The sequence below is a fragment of the Gorilla gorilla genome, chromosome 9 (assembly GCF_029281585.2).
Source record: "Gorilla gorilla gorilla isolate KB3781 chromosome 9, NHGRI_mGorGor1-v2.1_pri, whole genome shotgun sequence".
Classification (NCBI taxonomy): Eukaryota; Metazoa; Chordata; class Mammalia; order Primates; family Hominidae; genus Gorilla; species Gorilla gorilla.
The window spans coordinates 136,961,440-136,986,781 of record NC_073233.2 but is presented as its reverse complement, the minus strand read 5'-3'; the positions used below and the strand labels follow the sequence as shown (position 1 = coordinate 136,986,781).

Below are 25,342 nucleotides of genomic sequence, written 5' to 3'. Positions count from 1 at the left end.
TTTTCTTAATTTATGTTTTATTTGTTGCTACTTTTTCTTATTAGTGCCATTAGATATATTGATGTTGGAGATAAATTTCCTACTTGATAGCTTTTTGTTAATTTATAACATCAGAATATGTCTTACCAACTGATGCTTAAACACTCAATTTTTTAAATCAGCATTAAAAAACACTTTATTTTGTTTTTAGTTTTTTTTTCTTTTTTTATTATACTTTAAGTTCTAGGGTACATGTGCACAATGTGCAGGTTTGTTACATATGTACACATGTAAACACTCAATTTTATAGAAATTATTGACAAAATGGCTGTGGCAGTAGTTCTTAATCTTATTAAACCCTAATACCCCCTCCTTATGACAAGTATTTTCTAAAATCCTTTTTTGTCATTCTAAAATGGAATTTACAAATTATTTAACTACTTCCATTAATATACACTTTCAAAAAAGTCAGCATAAATTTTCAGATATAAAGGAGAAATAAAAGGAAAGTAATTTATGTATTTAAAATACATAGTATGTTTTTAAATATAAATACTTGGGACAACTATGTGAAGACCTCATTATCCTAAATGTAGTCCACAGACTTGCAGCATTCACTTCAGTCAGAAAATGTATAAAACCCATGTATAATAGTACTAAAAATAGGAAATACTTAGGACTGTATCTGAAAAAAAAAGATGTGAAAGAGCTATATACTGAAAACTACAGAACATTGCTAAGAGACATTAAAGAAGATCCAAATAAATGGAGAGATATACTGTTTTTATGGGTTTGAAGACTGTATATTTTTTAAGATGACATTTCTTCCCAAATTGATGTAAGTCAAAATACCAGGCAGGCTCTTGTGTAGAAATATACAAGCAAGTTAAACAATTCAAATGGAAATGCAAAGGACCTGGAATATAATAGCCAAAACAAATTTGAAAAAGAACAAAGTTGGAGAACTAACACTAACTGAAGATTTACTACAAAGCTACAGTTTTCAAGAGAGTGTGGTATTGGTGGAAAGACAGATAAGTAGATCAGTGGGAAAGAATAGACAGTCCTGAAATACATACATACAGTTGTACACATGGACAACTGATTTTCAGTGAAGTTCAAAAGTCAGTTCAGTGAAGAGATGTAATGGCAGTGGAACACTTGGATATCCAAACGTCTCCAAAGTAAACTTTATTTATTTTACCATCTACAAAAATTAACTCAAAATAGATAATATACCTAAATGTTTATAAAGTATAAACTATAAAACTTCAAGAAGAAAACTTAGGAGAAAACTTTTGTGGCTTTGGATTAGGTGAAGATGTGTCTCTCTCTCTTTTTTTTTTTTTTTTTTTTTTTTTTGAGTCAGAATCTTGCTGTGTCACCAGGCTGGAGTGCAGTGGCCCAATCTCGGCTCACTGCAACCTCTGCCTCCTGGGTTCAAGCGATTCTCCCACTTCAGCTTCCCAAGTAGTAGGGACTACAGGCGCAGGCCACCACGCCCAGCTAATTTTTGTATTTTTAGTAGAGACAGGGTTTCACCATGTTGGCCAGGATGGTCTCGATCTCCTGACCTTGTGATCTGCCTGCCTCAGCCTCCCAAAGTGCTGGGATTACAGGCGTGAGCCACCACGCCCGGCCAATATACCTAAATGTTTATAAAGTATAAACTGTAAAACTTCAAGAAGAAAACATAGGAGAAAACTTTTGTGGCTTTGGATTAGGCAAAGATTTCTTTAATGTGACGTCAGAAGAACAATTCATAAAAATAATTTAATTTCATCAAAATTTAAAACTTCTGCTCTTAAACAAATTTACAAGAAAACAAACCCATCAAAAAGTGGGCAAAGGATATAAACAGACACTTCTCAAAAGAAGACATTTATGTGACCAACAAACATATGAGAAAAAGCTCATTATCACTGGTCATTAGAGAAATGCAAATCAAAACCACAGTGAAATACCATCTCACACCAGTTAGAATGGCGATTATTAAAAAGTCAGGAAACAACAGATGCTGTAGAGGATGTGGAGAAATAGGAACGCTTTTACACTGTTGGCAGGAGTGTAAATTAGTTCAACCATTATGGAAGACAGTGTGGCAGTTCCTTAAGGATCTAGAACCTGAAATACCATTTGACCCAGCAATCTCATTACTGGATATATACCCAAAGGATTATAAATTATTCTACTATAAAGACACATGCACATGTATGTTTATTGCAGCATTGTTCACAATAGCAAAGACTTGGAACCAACCCAAATGCCCATCAGTGATAGACTAAATAAAGAAAATGTGGCACATATATACCATGGAATACTATGCAGCCATAAAAAAGGATGAGTTCATGTCCTTTGCAGGGACATGGATGATGCTGGAAACCATCATTCTCAGCAAACTAACACAGGAACAGAAAACCAAACACCACGTGTTCTCACTCATAAGCAGGAGTTGAGCAGTGAGAACACATGGACACAGGGATGGGAGCATCACACATGGGCCTGTCGCGGGGTGGGGGACTAGGGAACGGATAGCATTAGGAGAAATACCTAATGTAGATGACAAGTTGATGGGTGCAGCAAACCACCATGGCACATGTATACCTATGTAACAAACCTGCCTGTTCTGCACATGTATCCCAGAACTTAAAGTATAATAAAGAAATAATTAATTTTTTTAAAAAAACTTTCTGCTCTTTGAAAGACATATTTACTAGTACAAAAAGACAAACCACAGACTGGGAGAAAATATTTGCAGTGATTATATCTGATAAAGGACTTGTATCAGAACATACAAAGAACTCTCACTGGGCAAGCTCAGTAGCATGTGCCTGTAGTCCCGGCTACTTGGGAGGCTGAGGCAGGAGGATTGCTTGAGCCCATGAATTTGAGGCCAGCCTGGGCAACATACTGAGATGCTATTTTTTAAAAAACAAAAACTCACAAAATTAAAGAAGAAAGCAATTCAATTTAAAAAATAGGCAAAGATTGGAAAAGATATCATCAAAAGGATATATGAATGGCAAATTAATACATAGATATCCAACATCAATAGTCATTCGAGAAATGTAGGTTAAAACAACAATGAGGTATTGATTCATACTTATTAAAATTGCAAGGATGTGGAAAAATTGGAATTCTCATACAGTGCTGGTGGGAATTTAAGATGTCACAACTCATTTGAAAACAGTTTAGCAGTTTCTCAAGTTAAACAGTAAGTCATCACTTAATGTTGTCAGTTGGTTCTTGGAAACTGCAACTTTAAGCAAAATGACATACTGTCTAATGAAACCAATTTTATCATTGGCTAGTTGATATAAATAAGAATTAAGTTCCCACAGCACAGAGTAAGTCAGTTCACAGTTTCCAATGTGAACATCAATGACGTTAAGGGAGGAATTACTGTACACTTACCACACGATCTAACTGTTTACAGAAAAAAAAAGCATGTGTCCATATAGAAACTCATACATGAATGTTCATAGCATCTTTATATGTAATAGTTTAAAACTGGAAATGACCCTAATATCTGTCAAGAGCAGATTAATAGACAAATGGTGGTGTCCATACAATAGAATATTACTTAGCAATGAAAGGAATACACAGTTGATAAATACAGCAACATGAGTGATCCTCAAAAATATGCTGCATGAAAGAAGGCAGACAAAAAAGAGTATATTACATAAGACTTCATTTATGTAAAATTATAGAAAATGGAAAGTAATATATAGTGATAAAAAGTAGATGAGTAATTGCCTGAGGAGCAGTGATGGGAGGATAGGGGGAAGGAAGGATTACAAAGAGATATAAGGAAACTTTTGGGGTTGATGGATATATTATAATCTTGATTGTGGTAATAGTTTCATGGGTGTTTTATCAAAATGTACATTTTAAATATGTGCAGTTTACTTTGGGTTAACTATACCTCAGTTAAGGTGGAAGCAAAAACTGCAGGAGCATTCTTGACTTCATGTTGTTCATGCATCCAATCCAGTTGATCATATCTGTCTCTTCTACCTCTGTGTCGTTTACATTCATATACTGTCCTTCCTTCTTCATGCTGTTGTCATACACTGTAGGTTTTATTCTCTTTCCTAGCCTATTTTGCAAGTTCCTAAAGTGGTGTACTGCTTCTTATCTTCCTCCCTTCCTTACAGCTTGAAAGGTATACAGGCGAATACTTTTCCTTTTAGAACATGCCTGTTCCTGTGCTGCTTCTGCTCAGAATGTGTCACTTTTATTTCCTACAGAAGGAACTTAAAACTCCTTGTGACGATATACACGGTCATCCAGGATCTCCGACTTTATTCTCATTTACCAGTCTTACTTTGCACTGCTCTATTTTAGAAACTGGATGTTCTGCCAGATGTAACTATTATTTCCCCTCTTAGTACACAAGTTGCTTTTTTCTACTCTTGTGTCTTTTTTTCTATGTGTCTTTCCACTTACAATGCCTACTCTATCCTTTTCTTACTCCTTCCAAGGCTGAAAGGTATTACAAATTAATTAAAACTTTAAAGCAACAGTAATCTAGTTTGTCTTATTTGATATTGTATTATGGCAACTGGGAAAAGAAATTTAATCCCCTCAGCTACTTGCTGTACAATAAACAATTATGTTCAATATTCAGTATTATGCTTAGTATTATCATTCCACTGTTCCTCCCAGTTTTTGCCCATCAATTACTTCCTGCCTTCACTATCCTTCTTTTCCAGTGTAGATTCTAGAGCCTTGATTACATTCACCTATCACAAATATGTTCTTAAACCCTTCACCCTTTGATTCTTCTCTTTTATCGCTAGTGGTCTCTGTTTGGCTTAATGAAAAAAAAAATAGATACTTTACTACTCCTTACTTAAACTCTCATTAGTATCTGATTTTCTTTTTCCAGAGACTTTTTTCTCTTAACTGACTTGACACAGTCTCCTTTGCCAGGACACCCTCCTCTACTAGACCTCTGACGTTTGGGGTTGGACTGCCTTCTTATTCTACACTCTTTGTCCCTTGCTATCTTACTCACTTTCTCAACTTTAAAAACCATATTTATGCCCAACTCTCAGATTTATGTCCTGATCTTTAGCTTTGTTTTTGACTCTCAAACCTGCATATCCGGCTGCAAGAGTAATTTTTTATTTAAATGGAAATTAGGGAGTTGACATTCAAGGGGACAGTATAAATAAGGCAAAGAAACCAGAAGCAATGTTGTGCTTTTGGGGGACATACAAGGAGAGTGGGGGGGTGGGGGAATTGGTAGGAATATCTCAAAGAGCCCAATACAAGAATTACTAGGCTATAAGTAAATGGAACCAGAGCTAAAAAGTAAGGACCTGAGGAACTTATTTCCGGTTTTTGCTTCCTTTGGTGTGTAGCAACTGTTGTTTCTTTGTCTCTTCTCTTCTTTGTTTGGAAAAATATTTCCTAATTCTAACAATTCAATGGAGATCATTGAAGATTTGGAACTAGTTCCAAAATCATAGCAGACAAACTAATTGACTCATTGACTTACCGTCTGTTTGATCAACTGTGCTGGGATGGTGTTGGCAGGCCATGGGAGTCAGACTGGGCAGAGACTCTAAAGAGGATTAGGTTCTTTAAGCATGTTTCGGGAGTGGGGAGAAAATAATTGGCATTTCTGGACAATAGACTGTGAATTTGTATTGGTTCAAATCTCCTTAGTGATGTGATTTTTTTTTTTCTCCAGCAGTACACAGACATGCAAGTATGGTAGTGAATTGATTTAGTTGTGGTGGTTTGCTGGATTGGTTCGGCAGGAAGTTAATATTGCAAGGAAATTAAAGGGTACTGATTTAAAACAAATGCTCAATCACAGGGTCCATATTGGGTAGCAAACAAAACAAAACAAAAAACCTGGAATTGTGGAGATAAGTACCTTGGGGGGAAATGTGAAGGGGATGGGATGTCTCTGTTTGTACTTTTGTTGTTATAGAATATCAACACTAGAGACCTGAGAGGATAGGAAGTTGTAGGCAGAAAATGAAAAACTGGAGTTTTAACGCTCTGAGGCCAAATAATTCCAGTTGAAAAATCTGTGATATATTTTGAGGAGTGAGCAGTGCTTCTACTAAGTTTAATTTGAAAAATGTTTGGCTACGCCAACAGTGCTAAAGATTCGCTAGCCATAAATTAAATAAATAAACCAATAGAAGAGAATTTTTTTTTTTTTTTTTTTTTGAGATGGAGTCTTTCACTCTGTCACCCAGGCTGGAGTGCAGTGGCTCGATCTCTGCTCACTGCAAGCTCCGTCTCCTGGGTTCACACCATTCTCCTGCCTCAGCCTCCCAAGTAGCTGGGACTACAGGCGCCTGCCACCACGCCCGGCTAATTTTTTGTATTTTTTTTTTAGTAGAGACGGGGTTTCACCATTTTAGCCAGGATGGTCTCAATCTCCTGACCTCATGATCTGCCCATTTCGGCCTCCCAAAGTGCTGGGATTACAGGCGTGAGCCACTGCGCCCAGCCAAGAATTTTTTTTTGTAAGTCAGCGATAAGCACATGATCGTTATGCTGAATTCCTTTTTAGGTTTTTGTTGATTGCCTCAAGGAGACTATAGTTGGGATTAGGTTCTGTTGTTAACTCTACTGTTTCCAAAGCTCCAGGCTTATTTTATTGCAGTAGTTTCTTCTCTAATATTCCCTTTAAGTTACACCAAAGTATTTTTCAGCACATACACTCACTTTAGAAGCCAAACCAGGTTTTCTTTTTAGTCTGAGTATTCCCCAAGGTAGAAGAAGATCAGAAGAACCAGATTACAGTCTATTCCCTTTACATCTCTCCTGGTTCTCCTAGAGTCAGAGGGTGAGCCATATGCTTGCTAAGCTACTAGAAACTGATTACCAGGAGCTGTTAGAGGTGGATAGGCGCAGGACAAAGTGTATGAATATACATCAGTGGTCAGCTGGAGCTAACTGTGAAATTTTGTAGGATAGTTGTTAAAAACAGCCATTATCAAAAATTAAGGTATATATATTTACAATGAAATGAATTGTATTAAAAACAAAGGTAATAATCAAATATTTTTTGTAATTATTTTACCACATTTTACCATTTATGCTCTTGAAGTTATTTCCAGCTACTTTATCTGTATTTTTTCAATACTGTATAACTGAGTGCCCTTCTGCTTCTCTTTCCAATTTTGTGTTCAGTTGTATCAAGTTGGTAGCTTGAAACCAGCCATGATGGGAGTGTTTATACGGTGAGCACTGGAAAACACTGGAAATCAAGGCCTTTCCCCCGTGGAGAGCTAGTTGTTAAACATTTATCAGCACACCATGGTATATATTAGCATGTCTGGTGGCTTTTTACTTTATTTCAAAGACTTGAGTGAAAACAGTCAACAGGGAGGTCTCCTCTTTTCAAGACCATTCCTAACCTGTTCCAGCCTTGTCTCTACATTGTTCTTTTCCTTCTATTACTATGTTTTTATTACCTACTTCTTTACCATCATGGGCCCTAGATGCTGGCTTTTTCTCCATCTTCCATTCTCTTCCTAGAGTTGAATCTCATTTTGACCCCTGCCAATATACCTAATTCTGCTCTCCCTTTCCAGCCATGTAAATTGAAGCTTTAGAAATTGCCACAGCTGCAGAAAGAATAAGATACAGAACAAGATGACATAACTAATAGATCATATTTTCAGAGTTCCAGTCACTTTTTACCATTTGACATTTTATCAAAATGGTTACTATTTGGTGAAATCTTAGGCGAAGTATTCATCAGAAAAGTATAAATGTTCATTAACTGTACTTTTAAGGTTAGTTCCATTCTCGTGTGTAATATTTTCAAGAGAACACAATTTTTTATCATGAAAATTTTGTGATGGTAAAATGGAATCTGTTTGCCTTTCACAAATTCGGAGAACTGACTCTTTTAAAAGACTCCTTGATGTTTAGGAGTGATTTTGGCTTCAAGAAGTAAAAAACTGACTGGAAAAGATGGTGGATTTCTAGTGCTGAGTCAGCAGCTTAATGATGCCAGGCAGGAGTCTCTAAGGTTCTCTCAGCTTTTCACTTATGGTTAAGTGATGACCACGACAGATCTAGTCATGACACCTGTGCTCACGGCACAGAGGAGGAGATAGGATAGTAGCAGAGCTGTGTTTACATGTGTTGCGGCTTTGCCTGAATATAGGGAGTCTGGGAAACTGTATAGTTTAGCTAGTAGTTAGTGATATTACACTTATGATAAAGTAAAACAAGAGGGCAGGGATTGGAGTTAGGTATTAGGTGAGCCTACTGTAGATCTACTTCTGTATAGTATGCAGTAGCATTTCCCCATACACCTAAACCTAATTCATTGTGATGAATTTAAAAGGTGAAAATGTAACTAATGTATATGATATAGTTCCCTGAGAAGTGCATTAAGCTGTCTTTGTTCAGTCTTTGTGGGAAGTAATGGAAAACTTTTTTTTTTTTTTTTTTTTTTGCCAAAAGATACTCGAACTTAGAAACTAGGCAGTTACTTTCACATAAACTCTTGAGGTATAGGTAGTGTTATCCCTAACGTTACAAATTAGGAAACTAAGACCAGAGATGTTAAGCAGTTTGCCATAGATCACAGAACCTAGTAAATGGGTGAGCCAAGTTTAGAATCTGGACTTTTCTCTCAGGCAAGTTGCAGATTTTATATATTGAAATGAATTAGAATGTTTTAGAAAGAATGATATTTGAGAGTCAGGAAACTTAAGCAGATATATACAAAAGGTGGCATTTTGTGTAATATCCATTTGATGGAGGAGCTAGAGCCCTCTAGCAGTTCTGGTAGCCAAATACTGGGATAATAATAGCATTTACTTATGCATTAACCCATTTATGCCTAGTGTTCCATTATTGGAACGCTAAGCTTGTGGGAGTTATTTATATCCTGCTGCTCAAGGTCATCGCCAAGTTCTAATTTTTCACAAAAAAATTTTGCAACCTCTGCCATAAATGGGTTAAAGCTTTAGAAATTGCCACGGCTGCAGAAAGAATAACGTACGAAACAGGCTGCCGTAGTTAATAGATCATGTTGTTACTAGACCATTAGTTAACAAATCAATGCATTTTACTCTATGCATTTTATTTATACTAGCCCATTTAATTCTCATAACAACCCTTATGAGATAGGCATTATTATTACCATGTTTAGACGAAGAAACTAAAACACAAAGAGGCTAAGTTACAAACCTAATCTAGTGAGTGGCAGACTTAAGATTGAACCCAGATACTTCTTTTTTTGTAGCCATGTGTTAGCTTTATATATAAAACATGATGAAAACTTGTTTAATATAAAACACTTTAATATAAAACATGATGAAAACTCAATTACAAGAGTTCGAAAGGGCAAGAAAAACCAATGAGTTTCCATTTTATTGCAAGTTTTAAAATCTGAGACTAGTTAAAAAACTTATATGTTAATTTCAGATGAGGGTTAATTTTTTTCACAAACTAAAAATTACTATATGGGAAGATCAGTGCAACAAACAGTACAGTTTGCAAACCCAAGCCACAAACTTATTGTTAATAATCATGGTAAGAAACAGCCAAAGAGCAACTGATGCCTCAGTTAAGTTTGAAAGAAACTCTGCCTTCTGTGAAGACAGAGAAGAAATATGCAAGCAATTCTCCTTCAAGAAATTTGCATAGAGTCTGGATGTGGTGACTCACGCCTGTAATCCCAGCACTTTGGGAGGCCAAGGTGAGTAGATCACCTGAGGTTGGGAGTTCACGACCAGCCTGACCAACATGGAGAAACCCCATCTCTACTAAAAATGCAAAAAATTAGCCGGGCATGGTGGCGCATGCGTATAATCCCAGTTACTTGGGAGGCTGAGGCAGGAGAATCGTTTGAACCTGGGAGGCGGAGGTTACAGTGAGCTGAGGTCGCGTCATTGCACTCCAGACTGGGCAACAAGAACGAAACTCCGTCGCGCAAAAAAAAAAAAAAAAAAAAAAAAGAAATTTGCATAGAAAGAGAAAATGTTAGAGCCTTTACCACAAGTGAAATTGCAAAGCCTGAACATAATTCAACTCAATCCAGAGAGCACCAAACATTAAACTGGGGCCAAGGTAGAAGTTGAACATTTAATTTCCAGCTATGTGACTTGGAGAGCACTATAATTTCAGATGTGGAAACCAGCTGCAGGTAAGGTCTTTTAGAAACATGAATCTTATACTCCATAAACTCCGAAACAAGGCAGATATTTGTACATTGTTGTTTGAATTTCAGAAGGGTACCTCAAGGCATCAGGATCTTTTTCAGAGTCACTCTTGAAATAGTTGTATCTTCCCAGCCTTGGTAACCACCTTTTTACAGTTCTCTAGCCTTTGCATTGAAACACACCACTTTGTGGAATGACTTTTAACATTCTATCTGTCATGGCTTAAGTTCATGAAGCAGCTATTTCCAGGGCACCTCCCATCTCGGCATGAGCAGTTTCCCAGTCACTTCTTCATCCCCCCTAGTCCTCTTCATGAGAGTCTCCAGAGCTCATAGCATCAAGGTCTCCATTGCTGGGACTCACACCGGAGACTACATCTGGAAGCTCCACTCCTCCAGCTCTCTCTGCTGGAGACCAAACTGACAGTTTATTGCAAAGACTTGTAAAAACAAAGATTATTTACAAATGCATTTTTGTATACATTTGTTTTATTTATGACCTGAGACTTTTATAATCGCTTTCCAAACCCTTTTATGGAGCGTGGAACACTTACTTGAGGCTACGCTGTTAACCATGTCCCATATCCCCTCTCATAACTGACTCGTGTAAGAAAAAAAATGAAGATTTTTTTAAGTTGACTCTTAACTGGTTCTAATCAGTCTTGGAAGCATTTCTACTTGTTCAGTAAAATAGGAAGTTGAGTGGAATATATTAAAGAATTTCACTAGTAAAACAAATACCTAAAGCATCATTTTGGAAGGCAGTGCATAGGAATCCCAAATTCACATCTTGTGAACAAAACTGATAATCTGATAATGATACCTCATCTCTACAAAAAATAAACAAAATTAGCCAGGTGAGGTGGTGCATGCCCAGAGTCCCCGCTACTCAGGAGGCTGAGGTGCGAGAATTGTTTGAGCCTGGGGGATCGAGGCTGCAGTGAGCCTAGATTGTGCCACTGCACTCCAGCCTGGGTGACAGAATGAGACCCTGTCTCAAAAACAAAAAACAAAAAAACTGATAATCTGTTAATACCCCTTTTCAGCTCACTGGTTTATATCTTCACAATTTTAAGAACTACCATAGAATATGGATCTAGAAATTGAAATAAGAATGTAGCAAATGAGTATGTGAAAATAATTCCACACAGATGGAAATTATACAGCTCAGAACTTGATGATGAGTCATACCCTTGGAAAATGATTCCATTCTTCCCCAGAGTCTGTCAACAGAGGGATACACAAAGTGATGGAGCTTTCATATTTCAGCTTTAACATCTGCTGCATGGCAGCCCATTTATATTTTTATCTAAGGAAACATCTATAAATATTGATAAAGATTTCCTCTTTGCTTTTGTTTCCAGGCTGTTTATCTCGGTATTTATCCTTTTGGCTATACAGTATCTCTGGATGATCTGGAACTCAGCATTTTCCTAATACGGCTTGTTACAATGCCAAAAGCAATGCCTGTGGTTCTGCTACTAGGTCACTGTGGTGTGTTCCTCAAAGCCAGAGTCTGTTGACACTGCTGAGATTGGCTGTTTTCTTCTCTCTTACTTTCCCTCTTATCCATGTGCTGCTAGTTTTTAAAAGCAGTGAATACCAGGATTTTAAATGAGAGATTATTTTACACATTTATTTTAGTCGTGTCTTTTTTTTTTTTCATGAAACCTGGGAGAGAGTGAAGAGAAAATTCACAAAAAGTTTGAGTTGTGGCTTAGTGTTGATTTAAAAAACCCATAGAGAAGTCAATAAACATAAGTTGGCAACAGAGGTATCAACATAACTGGATTGAGATTTCAGTAAAGCGCATTATTAAATTATAAAATTTTACCTACTTGCATGCGTAGCTCATTGTCAGACTAGATATTTTAATTCATGTAAAAAAAGATTGGGAAATTAAAAACTAAAAGGAAAAAAGCAGACTTAGATATTTGGACAAATAAAACAGATAGCTTTATGTACTCATAGCAACAGATTGTTTTATTATTTGTTTGTGTAACTGGCATCATCTGTTATTTAGAGTCTTGGAATAATAGAATCATTTGGGAGGGATTGTAGAATACATTACTGGAATTCAGTTGGCAGTGTTCACATAATTGGTCTGTTTGCTGGTTTAGAATCCTTTCTTTGTTGCTTTTCATCAGGTGGGACTCTTCCCTGGACACTGTGTTGAGTTAATTAACCAAAAAGTTCCCCAGTCAGTGACCAACTCAGTGCCAAAACCAGGTGAGTACATTTTTTTCACTAGTGTAGTTATTTTATCAACTGCTTGAAGACACAGATTTTCTGTCAGTCAAGTATTTAGCTTGTTTTGCTAGTTTTGCATTTATTGGCATAATAATTACATTCTTAATTTTATATGGTTTTGATTTTTAAATGTATTCTTATATCTCTGTTGATCATTTTGAAAAGGTTTACATGCACTCAAATTTTTAGGCAATTGCTCCATTAAGCTTTGTCATTATTTACTTTTATAGTTGCATAATAGCATTGTAACTTAATGAATAAAATGATTTAAAAGATAGGTTTAAAGAACTAACACAGAAATTGTAGGATTAACTGAAAATTAATAAATGAAAAGTAAGTATATTTTAACAGGGCATATGAACATCAAAACTATTTTAAACAGCATTTCTTATTACTTATACAGTATACTTACAGTGCTGCATAAATATCTAGAATATATTACAAATAAAGCATTGTTGAAGGGGATACAAATCAAGAAAATGTGAATTTCAGTGTTTATTGAGGTGATTTAGTTTTGGGAAGATTCAACAGAATGCCTCATCTGAAACTTTTTGATGATGTCAATTAAAAAAAAATTCAAACAAAGTCTAAAAAGCTTTGGAGAGAAGAGGGAGTCATCCAACTTATTTTTCCTAGCTATATTACATTTCTTCTGTCCTTTCCCACCTCCCAATAAAAGGAGAAGAAAAAATTTCTGGGCCTCAGAATTAATTTGAACTGTTTACCTTATGATAGTATTTTCTAGTTTTAGGACCTGTATGTAAGAGTTAAGAAAAAAAAAAAACAGTTATTCTTTACTCTTTTGGTATTTTCCCACTTCTGCTCCCAAAGCTTACATCCAACAATCTTTGCTAATAGTATTTAAGTAAAGGTTAATAATACCTTTCAAAGCTTATTTCTTCACAGGAGACTAGGGAGTCATTATTCCCATTTCTCTCATTGGAATTTGTTTATTTTAGACTAACTTTATTGTTCAGTAGAGAAAATGCTTCAAAACAGTGTTTTCTGCAGTTCTACTTGAGTCAGGATTCTCAGTTCTTTTTGAAGCAATTTTATCCTTCTTGGGTAAACTTTTTTAAAAAGCTCCTAAGTGGGTGCTTGTTCGGTAAATCTTCATTAGTAACTGTAGATTTCATTCTTTTTAAAAATATGGTGTTATTTTAAACTTAACATTTTGAAAACTCAGCTTTATTAAGATAAAATTCGCATATCATGCAATTTACCCTTTAAATTGTGTAACAGGGTTGTGCAGCCATCACCACAGTTAATTTTAGAACACCTTCATTACTTCATGAAGAAATCCCATATCCATTGGCGGACACTGCTCCCCTCATACTGCTCCCAGCCCTAAACAACCACTTGTCTACTTTCTGTCTTTATTGATTTCCCTATTCTGGACATTTTGTATAAATGGAATCATATAATGTGTGGTCTTTTGTGATGGGCTTCTTTTACTTAGCATAGTGTTTTCAAGATTCACCTGTGCAGTAGCATGTATCAGTACTTCTGTTTTAATTCCTTCTTTTTAAATAGCTGGATAACATTTCATTGTATGCATATGCCACATTTTATTTGTTTATTCATTTGGAGTTGTTTGCATTTTTGGCTTCTCTGAATATTCATGTACAATATTACATGTGGATGTGTTTTAATTTCCCTTGGGTATATGTCCAGGTGTGGGATTGCTGGGTCATATGGTAACTATATTTAATCTTTGAAGAACTGCCAGCTGCACCATTGGTGTAACTGTACCATTTTGCAGGTCCACCAGCAGTGTATGAGACTTCCAGTTGCTCCATATCCTTGTCAACACTTGTTTTTATTTGGATTTTTTTGATTATTGCCTTCTTAATTGTGAAGTAGTATCTCACTGTGGATTTGACTTGCATTTTGTTTTTGGCTAATAATGTTTAGTCATTTTATATGTGCTTATTGGTTATGTGTTCATCTTCTTTGGAGGGTATCTATTCATATCCTTTGCTTATTCTTTTTTCTTTTTTCTTTTCCTTTTTCTTTCTTTTTTTTTTTTTTTTTCGAGACAGGGTCTTTCTTTGTCACCACAGGCTGCAGTGCAGTGTTGTGATCATAGCTCACTGCAGCCCTCAACTCCAGGCCTCAAATGATCCTTCTGACTCAGCCTGCTGAATGACTGACATTACAGGTGCACGCTGCTGTGCCCAGCTAATTTTTAAATTTTTTGTAGAGATGAGGTCTTGCTTTGTTGCCCAGATTGGTCTCAAACTCCTGGTTTCAAGTGATCCTCCCACCTCAACCTCCCACTTTTGCCCAGTTTTTAATTGGATTATTTGTGTTTTTTTTAGTGAGTTGTAAATGTTGCTCATATATTCTAGATACAAATTCTTTACCAGATAATAATGATTTACAAATATTTTCACCTGTTTTGTGGTTTGTCTTTGACTTTCTTTGGTAGTATCCATTGATGCATACAAGTTTTTACTTTTGATGTTTCTTTTGTCATCTATGCTTTTGATTCCTTATTTAAGAAGGCTTTGGCTAACCCGCAGTCATGATTTACTCCTGTGTTTTCTTCTGAGAGGTTTATAGTTTTAGATGTTGCATATTAGTCTATGACCCATTTTTTAAAGTTAATTTGTGTGTATGGTGATGAGGCAGGGGTCCAACTTCATGAGGTTATCCAATTGTTCTAGCACTGTTTGTTGAAAAGATTATTTCTTTCCTGTTGAATTACTTTGATACCCTTGGAAAAATCAATTGACCCTAGACACAGTTGACCCTAGATTTATTCCTGGATTTCCAGTTTTCTTCCATTGATTTATATGCCTTTTTTTGTTTGTTTTTTTGAGGCGGAGTCTTGCTCTGTCACCCAGGTTGGAGTGCAGTGGTGCGATCTCGGCTCACTGCAACCTCCGCCTCCTGAGTTCAAGCAATTCTCTTGCCTCAGCCTCCCGAGTAGCTGGGATTACAGGTGTGTGCCACCACACCTGGCTAATTTTTATATTTTTGATAGAGACGGGGTTTCATCATGTTGGCCAGGCTGGTCTTAAACTCCTGACATCGTGATCCGCCCACCTCGGCCTCCCAAAGTGCTGAGATTACAGGCATGAGCCACCGTGCCCAGCCTCTATATGTGTTTTCTTATGCCAGTAGTACCCTGTTTTCATTACTGTTGTTTTGTAGTAAGTTTTGCAGTGGGGAAGTGTAAGTCTTCCTACTTTTTTCTTCTTTTTAAGGGTTGATTTGGCTTTTCTGGGCCCCTTGTAATTCTTTATGGCTTTAGAATCAGCTTGTCAGTTTCTACAGAGTAGGATGGGATTCTGACAGAGAATATATTGAACCTGTAGATCAACTCGGGAAATATTATTAACAGTATTAAGTCTTCTAATCCCTGAACAAGAGATGTTTTTCATTTATTTAGATATTCTTTTGTATTTTTAATTTTTTTTCTTTAGAGACAGTGTCTTGCTTTGTTGCCCAGGCTGGAGTGCGATGGTGTGGTCATAGTTCACAAGTCCTCAAACTCCTGGGCTCAAGACATCTTTCCACCTCAGCCTCCTGAGTAGCTAGTACTACAGGCATGTGCCACTGTGCCAGGATAATTTGTTAGTTTTTTGTAGCAATGTCTCACTATGTTGCATAGGCTGGTCCTGAACTCCTGGCCTTAAGTGATCCTCCCGCATGAGCCTCCAAAAGTGCTGGGATTATAGGCATGAGCCACTAGGCCCAGTCAGTCTAGACATTCTTTAATTTATTTCAGTATTTTGTAGTTTTCAGAGTATAAGTTTTATATATCTTTTGTTGAATTTCTTTATAAATATATTCAATTCTTTTTAATGCTATTGTACCGGGAATTTTAACATTTCATTTTCTTATTGTTCATGGCAAGTCCATAGGAATATAATTTTTGTATGTTGATGTTATATCTTGAAGCCTTGCGGAACTGTTTATTAGTTCTAATAGTTTCATAGTGGATTCCTTGGGATTTTCTATATACAAGATTATGGTATCTACAGTAGCCACTTTTTACTTCTTCCCTTCCAATCTGGATGTCTTTTTATTGTTCTTGCCCAGTGGTCCTTGTGAGAACCTCTAATACAATATTGAATATAAATCTCAAGTGCAAGCATCCGTGTCTTGTTCCTGATTTTAGGGGAAATCATCTAGTCTTTTACCATTAAGTAGGATATTAGCTGTGGGGGTTTCATAGATGTCCTTTATCAGGGTTGAGAAAGTTCCCTTCTGTTTCTTGTGTGTTAAGTGTTTAAAAGAGTGTAGGAATTTTTCCAAAGGCTTTTATTCATCTATTGAGATTATAATGGGTTTTTATGGTCATTATTTTGAAGTTACTAAAATTCAACATCAAACATTTAATTTCCTGCACATATTTTTATCCATCTTTCTGTGGTGTAAGCTTAACTTATATTAGTTATTATGTCTCATCTTTGATAGTATTGATTCAGATGTACTATAAATTGAGTTTTTAAAACTTAGCCTAATATTGGCATTAAAACTGTATTAGTATCAATCAAGTGCTTTCTGTCTTTTTTTTTTTTTTTTTTTTGAGACGGAGTTTCGCTCTGGTTGCCCAGGTTGGAGTGCAATGGCGCGATCTCAGCTCACTGCAACCTCTGCCTCCCAGGTTCAAGCGATTCTCCTGCCTCAGCCTCCCAAGTAGCTGGGATTACAGGCATATGCCACCATGCCCGGCTAATTTTTTGTATTTTTCATAGAAACGGGTTTTCTCCATGTTGGTCAGGCTGGTCTCAAACTCCTGACCTCAGGTGATCCACCCACCTCAGCCTCCCAAAGTGCTGGGATTACAGGTGTGAGCCACCGTGCCTGGCCCATTCTCATGTTTTGAATGGAGAAGTGACACTTCAAGTAGGGATAACCTCCAGAACCATTTAGCATTGGGAAAGTTAACCAGTTGATAGTTCTGGAAAACAGGTTTGTATTTGTAGACCTGCATAGCATTGTTATTTCTAAATTAAGAATGACCAAGAAAAACCTAGCGTACCTTCAAAAGCTAGTATTTTGTCTTCTGTGAGCAGCATTGCAGAGTTGGTATAAGGAAATGTGCTTTTTTTTTCTTTTTTTGATGGAGTCTTGCTCTGTCACCCAGGCTGGAGTGTGGTGGCGTGATCTCGGCTCACTGCAACCTCTGCCTTCCAGGTTCAAGCAATTCTCCTGCCTCTGCCTCCTGAGTAGCTGGGATTACAGACACATGCCGCCACGCCCTGCTAATTTTTATATTTTTAGTAGAGGTGAGGTTTCATGTTGACCACCTGGTCTCGAACTCCTGACCTCAAGTGATCCGCTTGCCTTGGCTTCCCAAAGTGCTGGGATTACAGGCATGAGCCACTGTGCCCAGCCAAAATGTACATTCTTAATACATTTTGAAAAGGATGATGTGAATTCTGTCAGCCTTGGGCTTGTTTCACACTTTAAAACTGTCTTTGCCTATGGTATAAACAACTTGAATGTTCTATTTATTTTTAACATTGCCATCTGTCACTGTTAGATGCCAAATCTGAAAGATACAGCTATAGTTTGAGACTGAAAATTTCAAATTCCCTATACTATTACACAACAAGGGTAACATAGGAAAAATATTCTCTTTGAATCTGTTCTTAAATGTTCTTAATATGTTCAATTATTTGTGTGTACAGAAATAAAATTAATCACCATATCCTGACCAAGATAGAAAGTATCCATGGTACCTTAGGAAAAAGAAGTAAGAGTTAGAGAGAGAGAGAGAGAGAGAGAGAGAGAGAGAGAGAGAGAGAGAGGAGAGGAAACAAAAAAGGTGGAAGCTTGTCTAGAAGAAATTGTCATTTTATTCAGTCACCATAGGGCATGATATGGTGGAAGATGAGGTGTAGGTGGGGAAAGGTGGAAGGGGAAGCACATGTTTTTCTTTGTGTTTGTTTTGCTTGCAAGTCACTGAGGAGCTATTTACTGACACTTTTCTTGAAGGCTTTATGTTCATAGCTATTCTCTTTTCAGATACTTCTTTTTCCGAATTCTCTTTCTCCTTGCCTTTACATATCAGTTACATTATTTGATATTGTCTCACAGATCTCAGACTCTGTTTTTTCTCTTTTTTTTTTTTTTTACTCTGTTTTCTTTTTCTTCTTTTTCTTTTTTTTGAGACAGTCTCACTCTGTCTCCCAGGCTGGAGTGCAGTGGCGCGATCTCCTGTTTTCTTTTTCTCTCTCTCTTTTTTTTTTTTCAGTTTGGATACTTTCTATCGTCCTATCATCAAGTTCAGTGATTCTTCACTCTGCTATGTGTAGTCAGTCTTCTCTTAAGCCCACCTAACACATTCTTCAATTCTCGTGTTTCTCTTTTCTCGCATAAAGCTAAATTGTCTTTTTACAATAATTGCTATGCTGGAATTCCCCATCTTTTTGCATCATCCACCTTTTCCACCAGAAAGAAAGAAAGAGGAAGGGTGGGGGATAGAAGAGAGAAGAGGGAAAGAGTGGGAGAAATGGAGAACAGAGAAGAAAAGCAAGCAGAGCTTATTTTGAGGCATTAACTTCTGGAAATAGAAGACTAGTGATTTAGGCAACCTTCCCTCTGAGGACAGTTAAAAAATTTTGACAGAAGTATAAAAACATATCTTTGAAGCATTAGAGAGTTAATAAAACTGTAAGCAATTATTGTGATAAGATGAAACAGAAGGGAATCTGAAGAGTGACCCCTGCATATGGAGACATTATTCCCCTTGGATATCTGCTGATGGAGTAGAGGAGGTCATCATAGTGCTAGGGGAACAAAAATTGGAGGTCAGAACCCATCAAGACAGAGTTGCTGAAAAATGCCCCAAGCTTTGAGTTGGAATCTATGTAGAAATTGGTGACTGATTCTAAAATGTATATGGAAATACAGAGCCAAGAATACCAAAGACGATTTAGAAGAACAAAAAAGTGGGAAACTTACTGTAATAGATGTCAAGATATATTGTGAAAGCTTCACTAATTACGACGTTGGTATAGATGTACAGATAGACCAATAGATCAATGGAACAGAATAGAGTCCAGAAACAAACCTGTGTCTGTGTAGATACTTGATTTATGACAAAGGTGGCATTGGAGGGCAGTTTCAAAAGAACAGTCATTTCAATAAAGAGTACTGAGTCAACTGGACATCTGAATATAAAAAAAGAGAAGCCTGATCCTTATTTAACCCCATACACAAAAATCCATTCCAGGAGAATTACAAATCTGTATGTGAAAGACGAAACAATAAAACTTTTAGAAGATAATACTATAGAATATCTTCATGACCTTGGCTTTAGACATAGTATAATTATAACTGAAAAGATTAATAATTAAACAATTAAAAGGAAGAACTTTATCATAATATGCCCTTAAGACAGTGAAAGGGCAAATCACAGTGTGGGAAGATATTTGCAGAATGCGTATCTGACAAAGGAGTTGTAAAGAGTCTTTAGGAAAATGCAGATCGAAGCCTTATTGACTCTACAGTACATACTTAACCAGAATAATTAAAATTTAAGGGTAACGATATCTAAGGTTGGCAAGAATATAGATTAATAGGAATTCTCATATGCTGATGGTTGGAGTATTAATTTGGGACAATCATTGGCATTATCTATTGAAGTTGATACACAGTTGTAACCCAGCAGTTCCACTTTTAGATGTATATAGAGATTCATGTACACAGACTAAGACACATGCATAGAAATGTTGATAACAGCTTTATTTCCATTTGTTAAAAACTGGCAAAACTTATGGGTGTATACATGGTGGAATGAATAAATGAAGATATGTACAGTAAATTCCCCTACACCAGTAAAAATGAATGAGTTAAAACTATTTGCAACAACATGATTGAATCTCACAAAAAATAGTATTGAAAGTCCTGATATACACACTTACACTGTAAAGTTTCATGTATACATGTAGAGAGTTCAAAATCCTAAGAGTTCAAGACTGCTCTGTGGTATTAGAAATTAAGATAGCAGTTACCTTTGGAGAGGAAAGAGAAGGTCAGTGATTGGGATGGGCAGGAGAGAGGATTCTGGAGTACTGGTAATGTTCTGTTGATCCAGGTGGGAATTATACGGAAATGTCATGATGTTGAGCATCTTTTTGTGTGCTTATTGCCCATTGTATATTTTCTTTGGATTAATGCCTATTTAAGTCTCTTGCTATTTTTGAATTGGTCACTTTGCATTTTTAAAAAATATTTTTCCCATACAGATTAATATTCTTTGCAGTGTTGCTTTAATACACAAATGTTGGAAATCATATTTTCAAAAAATACTTTTGGTACTTTTATACTGTAAAATACTTTGCATCCACCACAAAGTAAGTAGAAGCCTATGTACTAAACCAGGGAACTTTTTCTCTGATATATTGTTAAATGAAAAGGCAAATCACAGAACAGTAAAATCCCATTATAAATTCATAGAAAGAGGATCTAGAAGGCTATGTACGTAACTGGAAAGGGGAATGGGATTATGGAGACAGTAAGAAACATTTCATTTTTTCTCCATTTGCTTGTGTATTATTTAATTTTTTTATAATTGAAATGGGATAGTTCCCTTGGCCCCTTTGCAGGATTCAAAGCTCAGGGGGAGCATGCAGGTGAGTGGGTGCAGAGGCCGGGATGAGCACCTCTGGGCAACTGGTAGGAGCAGAACTCTGTGCAGGCCCATGGCAGCATCTAGAAATTACCCACGACCCTTGGCGCCCCAGAGGGCATGTGTTACAGTGTGCTCTTTTACCTTTGCCATCCATGGGTGGCTTAAATGTTAACTCAGTGGAGGGTCAGTGTGACAGCCTCTTGCACCTGTATCCAAGTCCTTGTCTGGGGTCCAGGAAGAATCAGGATGGGCAAATGAATTGAAGGGTGGTGAACGTGGAGGATTTTATTGAGCGGTAGAAGTGGCTCTCAGAGGGATGGGGAGCTGGAAAGGGGATGGAGTGGAAAGGTGGTCCTCCCCTGGAGTTTGGCCATGCCCAGCTGAACTCTCCTCTGAAGTCCTGCCGTCGAGCCTTCCCTCTGAAGTCAGGCTGCTTCTCTCAAATGTCAGCTGCTTCTCTTCTTCTCTGCTGCTCTACAGCTCTACCGCTCTGCTGGCAGGGCCTGGGGTTTTTATGGGCACAGGATAAGGAGTGGGTCAGGCCAAGGTGGTTTTGGAAGAGGCAACAATTGTAGGGGTGGGAAACAGGAATGCATGTTCTCACTTTGGGTCATAGGTCCAGGCTTGAGAGTGTGGCCCTTGCCAGGGACCACCCTCTTCTACCCAGTGTTTCCCTTTCTCCTGTCCATATCCCAATGAGCATGTATTATTTTGTAGAATATGAAGAAATAGATTGTAATCTCCTGTTAACTCTACCCTGCCCAAACAGGTAATTTCTAAGATCCTTCTTAATGCATCTACCCCATAAAATGGACACTAGTGACACTAGATTTAATGCAGGTGTTAAATTTATATACCTGTGTGAAAAGCAGCAGGGTTAAAGGGACAAAAGCTCAGGCAACCTTGGGTTCAGTCCCTATGCCACATTTTATTGTCTGGGTATACATCATTTGGCCTCTCTGATTTTCAATTTCCATATCTGAAAAGTGAGGCAAGATTATTATTTCAAAGATTATGGATAAGGTACTTAAGACCCCTGGATACTTAGTGAATGTCAACTGTTATTTATTGATTTGTGTTTATTTACTATGTTATTTAAATTCATGAGTATCAGAAACTATATTTAATTTATATAGATACTTATTTAAGATACTATTTATTGATATAAATCTACATGCCAAGGTAATCACAGTTGTGTTAGTCTATTCTAGCGTTGCTGTAAAGAAATACCTGAGACTGGGTAATTTATAAAGAAAAGAGGTTTAATTGGCTCACAGTTCTGCAGGCTGTACAGGAAGCATGGCACTGGCATCTGCTCGGCTTCTAGAAAGGCCTCAGGGAGCTTTTACTTATGGTGGAAAGCGAAGTGTGAGCAGGCACCTCATGTGGCAGGAGTAGGAGCAAGAGAGAGTGGCAGAGAGTACCACATACTTATACAACCAGATCTCACGAGTATTCACTATGCAAGGACAGCTCCAAGCCATGAGGGATCTGCCCCTGTGACCAAAATACCTCCTGCTAGGCCCCACCTCCAGCATTGGGGATTACAATTGAACATGAGATTTGAATGGGGACAAATATCTAAACTATATCACAGTATATGAATGAAACAAATTCATTACAGTAGTTTTCACAGAACCATGGTGGGGGAAGGAGCTTCTTTGAATGGTCTAAGAATTTGCATCACAAATTTCTGTTTTATTTGAAGATAACTTTTTTTTTGTTAACAGATACATTAAAGCTGAGACCTTTTTTTTTTCTTTAAGACTAGTTAAGTGCATGTGTGAGAAGACAGAAAAGAGTAGAACAGGGAAATAGATCTGTAACTGACATGGGTACAATCAATTGAGATAACTCAGTAACTCTGGAGCAGCCGGGCTTTTATTTGTAGTGTTGTTTCAGGAAACCAGTCCTCTAGTATCTTGCTTTTTATGTTATTTTACTTTCAGTATTACCTAATTCCAGTTGTTTTGTTCTAGATTTTCACTTGCTTGCTACTGGATTGTTTCTATTTTCTTTCTTTTTTCAGTTTCCAACACTTTTTGCTCTTTTGTAGCCATGTTTCTTTGCATGTCACTTTAGTAAGAAGTGACCACACATTTATATGTCAACTAAAAGAGGTCCAGGTTTTTACTTACTCTGTTTGGAGTGTTGCACCGAATATGAATATGCTTCACATTGAACAAATGCTTAAGTGTGTTAAGAATCAGATTGTTAAAATCCCTACCTTCAGAGGCACTGATGTAAGAGTCAAAGGAGTACTAAAATGCTAAAGTGCCTTGGGAAGCTTTCTCCCCAAATACATTGCAAAGGATAGATCAAGATAATATTTTCTCACTCTGTATCAGGGGAAAACAGAAAATTTATAATACCATGTATTTATAAAGTGCTTTAGGGTTTATGAATACTTACATTTCCATTGTTTAAACGACATGAATCTGGTCACAATCCTGTGAGCTTGCTAGGGATAGGGAATGTATTTCCATCCCCTCCCCTTCCTACCCTTTTTTTTTTTTTTTTTGAGACGGAGTCTCCCTCTGTCCCCCAGGCTGGAGTGCAGTGGTGCGATCTCGGCTCACTGCAAGCTCCGCCTCCTGGGTTCACGCCATTCTCCTGCCTCAGCTTCCCAAGTAGCTGGGACTACAGGCGCCCGCCACCACGGCCAGCTAATTTTTTGTATTTTTAGTAGAGACGGGGTTTCACCGTGTTAGCCAGGATGATCTTGATCTCCTGACCTCATGATCCACCCGTCTTGGCCTCCCAAAGTGCTGGGATTACAGGCGTGAGCCACCGCGCCCGGCCCCTACCCTTTTTTAACAAATGGAGCAACTGGAAGCTTAAGACACTTGCCTGAGGCTTCACAACTAGGATTTACTGAAATCTCCTGACACCTAATAGTAATCACAGCCAGCACTTACATATCCCTGACTGTGCACCAGGCCCTGTGCCATGCACTTGACATGGGTTAACTAACTTGTGTGCAGTTAGTTAATACAAAACCCAGAATTCTGCCCACTGTAGAACCTTGAATAGACATAAAGATTTTTGTTCTCTCTGTCAAAACAAAAATTTAATTCCTTTTGCTTTTACTACAATAGGAGTAAGTAAAATGTGTTTACATTTTTATAAGGCCTATATAAACAGAACAGAAATTAGGGCAAAAGATGGGCTGAATTGAGGTTAAAGAGAATTGCTTATAGGAACCTACTTAATTTGCTAATTTTGTTTTCAGTCATCGTCCCTTCCTAATGCCACTTTAATTTAAAAAAATCTTTTAATTTTTCCTCACTATGCATAAAAAATATCCCCAAACTCTCTTATATTGTAGCATTTCCAGTCATTCTTTTCCATTTTCTTAGTATAGTATTTCTCCTTGTGTACTTGACTGGAATCTCCTTGTGTTTTCTGAACATGGCATGTGGCTTCATAGCTTTCACTTTGCTCCTGCTGTTCCTACACCCTGAAATGCCTTCCCCATTTTGGCCAGTTGAAATCTTCCTTATATTTCAAGACTCAGGCCAGAATCCACTTCTTCCATGAAAGCTTCCCTGACCCACCTCTCCCTAATCCCATCTCCTCTCCAGCACTAGTCCACTAGTGCAAATTTAATAGCAGTTATTTCACATATTCACTAAATTGTACTTTCTTCATAAGTGACAAACATGTCATTCATCTTCATCTCCTCCCCAGGCTGTGTGTGTAGTGGTTACACAACGAATGCCTGTTGAATTAATCCATCCATTTACTATCAAATTAAAATTTTGGAGTACAGCTTTCATCGTGTAACTCTTATCTTCAGAATATTTGGGTGAATTCCTCCCTCTATGCCAGAATTAGATACAAAATTTTCAGTGTAGAATTTAAGGTGTTTCACAAATAGTGGAACTAACTTATCTTTGCAGCCATTTTTTCCCCCCATTTCTTACCTATATTCAGCTTCACTAATGTGTTTCCTTACTCTCTTCCCAAGATACTCTGGGCTTCCCCCTTCCCTCGCCTGTGACTGGCTTACCATTTTTTTGTGTGAAGGTTCCCTAGGCCACTCTTTGACAAACTTGAATTTGCATTCAGCTCACCTGAGTTCACATTCATTTCTCTCAAAAAATTTTTGAGTTCGATACTTCACTTTCTATGTGTCTTTTTTCCCCACCTGCGTGGTTTTGTTTGTTGGCAGATGTTGTATTTTATTATAATTTGCGTCTTTTATATGGATGCTCCAAAACAGTTCTTGATTGGTAATTATAAGCATGAACAGTTTTCATTATAGTTACCAAAAATGTTTCCTAAACCCATATGCCCTTTAGTCAGTGCTGGGAGTAGCCGCCTAATCAGTCTTTTTCTTGCCCTGAGTAAAGAGGCTT

General features: G+C 37.3%; 1 protein-coding gene across 11 annotated transcripts in view; it reads left to right on the top strand.

The window, feature by feature from the left end:
- The window catches only part of ARHGAP32 (Rho GTPase activating protein 32), a 318,023-nt gene that overhangs the window by 229,950 nt on the left and 62,731 nt on the right, over nt 1-25,342 (top strand). For 10 of the 11 annotated variants that reach the window (XM_055356379.2, XM_063693674.1, XM_031016043.3 and 7 more), the window contains one exon: nt 12,283-12,364. The exons of the other annotated variant lie outside the window; for it this stretch is intronic. In XM_055356379.2, the coding sequence (XP_055212354.1) occupies nt 12,283-12,364 (82 nt within the window). The remainder of the gene's footprint in view (nt 1-12,282; nt 12,365-25,342) is intronic. 11 annotated transcript variants of the gene reach the window in all.